The 6,000-nt window shown below is 54.1% G+C and overlaps 1 protein-coding gene across 1 annotated transcript in view; it reads left to right on the top strand.

Annotated features, from left to right (window-relative positions):
* The first annotated feature begins 388 nt into the window (after positions 1–388).
* The window catches only part of nae1 (nedd8 activating enzyme E1 subunit 1), a 52,311-nt gene continuing 46,699 nt past the window's right edge, over positions 389–6,000 (top strand). Inside the window, exons 1-4 of the mRNA XM_070898312.1 lie at positions 389–527; positions 2,273–2,376; positions 3,032–3,092; positions 4,895–4,925. Coding sequence (XP_070754413.1) covers positions 469–527; positions 2,273–2,376; positions 3,032–3,092; positions 4,895–4,925 — 255 coding nt within the window. The 5' untranslated portion in view covers positions 389–468. The remainder of the gene's footprint in view (positions 528–2,272; positions 2,377–3,031; positions 3,093–4,894; positions 4,926–6,000) is intronic.

The following is a 6,000-nucleotide window of genomic DNA, read 5'->3' as shown; positions in this document are numbered from 1 at the left end:
AACAGACCCAGGGGGCGTTGACTGTCCCTTTAACAGACCCAGGGGGCGGTGACAGTCCCTTTAACAGACCCAGGGGGCGGTGACTGTCCCTTTAACAGACCCAGAGGGCGGTGACAGTCCCTTTAACAGACCCAGGGGGTGGTGACTGTCCCTTTAACAGACCCAGGGGGCGGTGACAGTCCCTTTAACAGACCCAGGGGGTGGTGACTGTCCCTTTAACAGACCCAGGGGGCGGTGACAGTCCCTTTAACAGACCCAGGGGGTGGTGACTGTCCCTTTAACAGACCCAGGGGGTGGTGACTGTCCCTTTAACAGACCCATGGGGCGGTGACGGTAACAGCGCCCCCTCTGCGGTCAGCCCCCGCTAGTGTCTGTGTGGCGAATGTGCGGCCGGGAGCTGAGGGCGGCGGCGCCGAGCGGCGCGAATGTGCGGAACGCGGCGGCAGGCGGCTTTTACCCCGGGTCTCCATGGCGGCGGGCGGCTCTGTGCGGCGGAGGAAAGAGGAGAAATATGACCGGCAGCTGCGGTGAGCGGGGCCTGGGGGCTGTGGGGCCTGGGGCCTGGGGGCTGTGGGGCTGGGGCTTTGGGCCTGGGGCTTGGGGGCTGGGGCTTGGGGGCTGGGGCTTTGGGCCTGGGGGGCTTTGGGGCCTGGGGCTTGGGGGGCTGGGGCTTTGGGGGCTGGGGCTTTGGGCTTTGGGCCTGGGGGCTGTGGGGCCTGGGGCCTGGGGGCTGGGGGGGCTGGGGCTTTGGGCCTGGGGCTTGGGGGCTGGGGCTTGGGGGCTGGGGCTTTGGGCCTGGGGGGCTTTGGGGCCTGGGGCTTGGGGGGCTGGGGCTTTGGGCCTGGGGGCTGTGGGGCTTGGGGCCTGGGGCTTGGGGCTCTTGGGCCTGGGGGCTTTGGGGGGCTGGGGCCTGGGGCTGGCCCCGAGACCCGGCCCCCGGCTGTTGACCCATTAGGCCCTGAAGTTGACCTTACTTCACATCCCCCTCTTAGTTGACATCAGCCACGATCTTGTTGAATGGCGGAGCGGGCTCGAGGGGCTGGATGGCTGACTCCTGTTCCTAATTATTGTGTAGCCCGGGAGGAGGGGGGGGGGAGTGGCACCTTGCAGTTTGCTGCCGGGGTGAATGGAGGCGGATGTACCGGTGTGACTGGGGGAAGGCTGCTGGCAGAATGCAAGAATATTAGGCCCAAAAGCAGTTAGCGTGTGTCGGCAGACTGTTGGATAATTGGTGGCATCGGAGCCAGACCCAGACCCAGACCCCACCCTGTCTGATGTCCACACATGGGTGCTCTCCAGCACCATTCGCAAGATAATGAGGAGCGTCTGGAACCCTGGCTATTTTATTTTCTCTCTCGTCCAGAGACACTAAAGCCAATTCTGACTACTGCCCCGACCGATGGTCAGCACAGACAGCGGTCACTGGATCCTAACTCGCACCGAGTCCCGCTCACCCATCACCCCCTGTGCTCACTGCCCCGTGTCCTAACTCGCACCGAGTCCCACTCACCCATCACACCTGTGCTCACTGCCCCGTGTCCTAACTCACACCCAGTCCCACTCACCCATCACCCCCTGTGCTCACTGACCCCGTGTCCTAACTCACACCCAGTCCCGCTCACCCATCACCCCCCCCCCGAGCTCTCTGACCTACATTGGCTCCCGGTCCAGCAACGTCTCGATTTTTAAATTCTCTTCCTTGTTTTCAAATCCCTCCATGACCTCGCCCCCTCCCTATCTCTGTAATTTCCTCCAGCCCCACAATACTCTGCGGTCTCTGTGCTCCTCCAATTCTGGCCTCTTGAGCATCTGCGATTTTAATCACCATCATTTGTGGCCGTGCCTTTAGCTGCCTGGGCCCCAAGCTCTGGAACTCCCTGCCGAAACCTCTCTGCCTCTCCTCCCCTCCTTTGACAAAGTGTTTGTGGTTCAGCTTTTGTTTAATAACACTTCTGTGAAGAGCCATGGGACTACATTAAAGGCGTAATATAAATACCAATTGTTGTAATCAAGTGACTCCTTTTCGGTCCAGCAACACCCAAGCCAATTACACAGCCACCACTGCTCCCCGAGATGAGCTCACCTAAGTCAAGAAAGACCAGGCCTCGGAGCTTGTAGTGTGTATGGCCTTGCTACATCACCGGACAGTTCTTTACCTAATCAATCATTGTATGTGACTGTGCGTGATGGGTATGATTGTGCGTGTGTGTGTGGTGGTGGTGGTGACTGAAGTTGGAAGGTTTAATGCCGCCCTCTGGGTTTCCTCCCTCAGGCTGTGGGGTGATCATGGACAAGAAGCTCTCGAGGCCGCTCACGTCTGTCTGGTTAACGCCAGTGGCACTGGCACTGAAATCCTGAAGAACTTGGTCCTCCCGGGTAAGAACTCCCTTCCTCAGCATCTTGAATATTGTGTAGAGTTTTGGTCTCCTAATCTGAGGAAGGACCTTCTTGCTATTGAGGGAGTATAGTGAAAGTTCACTAGACTGATTCCCGGGATGGCAGGACTGACGTATGAAGAAAGACTGGATCAACTAGGCTTATATTCACTGGAGTTTGGAAGGATGAGAGGGGATCTCATAGAAACATATAAAATTCTGACGGGATTGGACAGGTTAGATGCAGGAAGAATGTTCCCGATGTTGGGGAAGTCCAGAACCAGGGGTCACAGTCTAAGGATAAGGTGCAAGCTATTTAGGACCGAGATGAGGAGAAACTTCTTCACTCAGAGAATTGTGAACCTGTGGAATTCTCTACCACAGAAAGTAGTTGAGGCCAGTTTGTTGGATATATTCAAAAGGGAGTTGGATGTGGTCCTTACGGCTAAAGGGACCAAGGGGTATGGAGAGAAAGCAGGAGTTGGGTACTGAGGTGAATGATCAGCCATGATCTTATTGAATGGTGGTGCAGGCTCGAAGGGCTGAATGGCCAACTCCTGCACCTATTTTCTATGTTTCTCAAATAAACCCAATGATTGTGATTAGTAACAAACCAGACCATCCGAAATGTTCACTCCCGCTCTTCTGGTCCCCAGGAATTGGATCTTTTACCATAGTGGATGGCAGTGCTGTGGCTGGGGAGGATGTTGGCAATAAGTAAGTCCTTAAACATCGAGACATTTTATTTTGTCCATGCGCGGTTTAAAGCCTAACACGTCATTTTATATGTAGGAGAATGCACAGGCCAGAGCTCTCTTTGACCCCCCCCCCCTCAGCAGCTTCACCCTGCCACCACATCCTCCACTTTTCACCCCCTTCAAAACTCCTCTCTTCCATTTATCCCTATACCCAACAGCCACTCATTGAGTTCACTGCCCCTGTAATGTTTTTATGCTTCCCCTTGTATGTTCCGAGCACGGTAGCAATGCCAGTTGTTCCTCCTTTCTTCATTGGTGCTAATCACCATTGACGTTGCACGTGTTTACCCCCGGGGTGCAGTCACCCAATTTGCGTTTGGTCTCCCCAGTGAGCAGCGCATATAGTATGCTAATTTTAAAGACGTACAAGTAAGTTGCTGTTTCTCCTGGGAGGAGTGATTGGGGCGCTGGAAGGGAAGGGAGGGGGTAAAAGGGCAAGTCTTGCATCTCCTGCGCTTGCACAGGAAGGTACTGTGGGAAGGGGAGGGGGTGCTGGGGGTGATTGAGGAGTGGAGCAGGGTGTCGCGGAGGGAGCAGTCCCTTCGGAATGCTGAAAGTGGAGAGGAGGGGGAAGATGTGTTTGGTGGTGGGATCGCGGAGGTTGAACGTGGAGGCTGGTGGGGTGAAAGGTGAGGACAAGGGGAACCCTGTCGTGGTTCTGGGAGGGAGGGGAAGGGAAGGGGTGAGAGCAGAGACACGGTCGAGGGCCATGTTAACCACGGTGGAGGGGAATCCTCGCTTGAGGAAAAAGAAAGAACTAGTGTGAAAGGTGGCGTTGTCAGAGCAGATGCAACGGAGAAACTGGGAGAATGGAATGGAGTCCTTACCGGAAGTGGGGTGGAAGGAAGTGTAGTCCAGATGGCTGTGGGAGTCTGGGCTTATAGTGGAGATTTGTTGATGTCTATCCCTAGAAATGGAGACGGAGAAGTCGAGGAAGGGAAGGGAAGAGTCGGAGATGGACCATGTGAGGGTGAGGGAGGGGTGGAAATTGGATGCAAAGTGAATGAAATTTTCTAGTTCGAGAGCAGGAAACGGCACCGATAGAGTCATCAATGTACCGGAAAAAGAGAGAGGGAGGGGACCCGAGTAGGACTGGAACAAAGAATGTTCCACATATCCCACAAAAAGGCAGGTATAGCTAGGATCCATGCGGGTTCGCGTAGCAACACCTTTAATTTGGAGGAAGAGAATGGAGTCAAAGGAGAAGTTGTTCAATAGAGTTGAGATACAGATCAGCCATAAGCCAATGGAATGGCAGAAACAGGCTCGAGGAGCTGAATGGCCTCCTCCTGTTCCTGTGTAACAGGCTCGAGGGGCTGGATGGTCGTCTCCTGTTCCTGTGTAACAGGCTCGAGGAGCTGAATGGTCTCCTCCTGTTCCTGTGTAACAGGCTCGAGGGGCTGAATGGCCTCCTCCTGTTCCTGTGTAACAGGCTTGAGGGGCTGAATGGTCTCCTCTTGTTCCTGTGTAACAGGCTCGAGGGGCTGGATGGTCGTCTCCTGTTCCTGTGTAACAGGCTCGAGGGGCTGAATGGTCTCCTCCTGTTCCTGTGTAACAGGCTCGAGGGGCTGGATGGCCTCCTCCTGTTCCTGTGTAACTGGCTCGAGGGGCTGAATGGTCTCCTCCTGTTCCTATCTGAATGTCTTTGGTGGGGGGTTACAGAGCTGGGAGTTCATTACCTTCTGTCTCTCCGACAGCGAATGTGAGAAGCGAGGGCCGTACTTTATTCTGTTTGCTAAACTGTATTCTGTTCACTTGTAGCTTCTTCCTGACAAAGAACAGCATTGGCCTGGTGAGTGAGTTCTGCTTCTTACATTTAAACACTGCGATCTGAAACTTCCTCTGTTGAAACATACAACATTCTTACAGGGCTTGACAGGGTAGATGCAGGGAGGATGTTTCCCCCTGGCTGGGGAGTTTAGAACCAATTAAGGGAATAAGGGATATGTGGACAGTGCAGGAAAGTGGAGTTGAGGTAGAGGATCAGCCATGATCTCATTGAATGGCAGAGCAGGCTCGAGGGGTCGAATGGCCGACTCTGACTCCTGCTCCTCATTCTCATGTTCTGAGTGCCGTCGCTCAGTGAGGGGAGATTTCCTTTTCCCTGCGGGGACTGGCCCCCGCCCGGCATCATGGACGAGCTCCGGAACTCTATTTGGAGTGTAAGGTGGATGCAGGCTGCAGCGGAGTGCTCTGTGGGGGCAGACAGCGCGGAGCACACCGAGCAAAAGTCTGCGTGAACTGAGTTGTAGTATATACAAGCACTCTATTACGACACCTCGAGGTAAGGATATAACACTTGAACTGTTGTGACCTTAGTCCTTTATTGCAGCTCCTAGAGTGAGGACACCAAGAGGTGAGCTCCCTTTTATACTGGCTTACCTGCAGTGTTCAGGTGACCCTTGGGTCTCCAGCAGCAGCGCCCTCTGGTGGTACAGGTATAGTGTGTACAGGGTGAAGAGTGGTCTAGTGTTACAATACATACATTAATATGCATACATGACAAACTGTACCGCAGCTAGACTCGGCGCTAGAGGGGGAGGGGGGGTGGTGGGGAGGGAGACGGAGCGGGGGCAAAGGAGAGAAGGGTAATAAGCCCATTTGAGAAAAAATAGTCAACCAAGCACTGGGGTTCATTCCAAGAAGGATAGAATTAAAAAGCAGAGAAGTTATGCTCAACAACAACAACTTGTATTTAACGTAGTAAAACATCCCGAGGCGCTTCACAGGAGATAAAAAAAATTTGACACCGAGCGCATAAGTAGAAATGAGTGCAGGTGACCAAAAACTTGGTCAAAGAGGTAGGTATTAAGGAACGTCTTGAAGGAGGAAAGAGGTAGCGAGGCGGAGAGGTTTAGGGAGGGAGT

This window comes from Pristiophorus japonicus, chromosome 13 (assembly GCF_044704955.1).
Source record: "Pristiophorus japonicus isolate sPriJap1 chromosome 13, sPriJap1.hap1, whole genome shotgun sequence".
Taxonomy (NCBI): domain Eukaryota; kingdom Metazoa; phylum Chordata; class Chondrichthyes; family Pristiophoridae; genus Pristiophorus; species Pristiophorus japonicus.
Note: the sequence above shows the minus strand (reverse complement) of the source record. Positions and strands in the feature narration are given on the sequence as shown.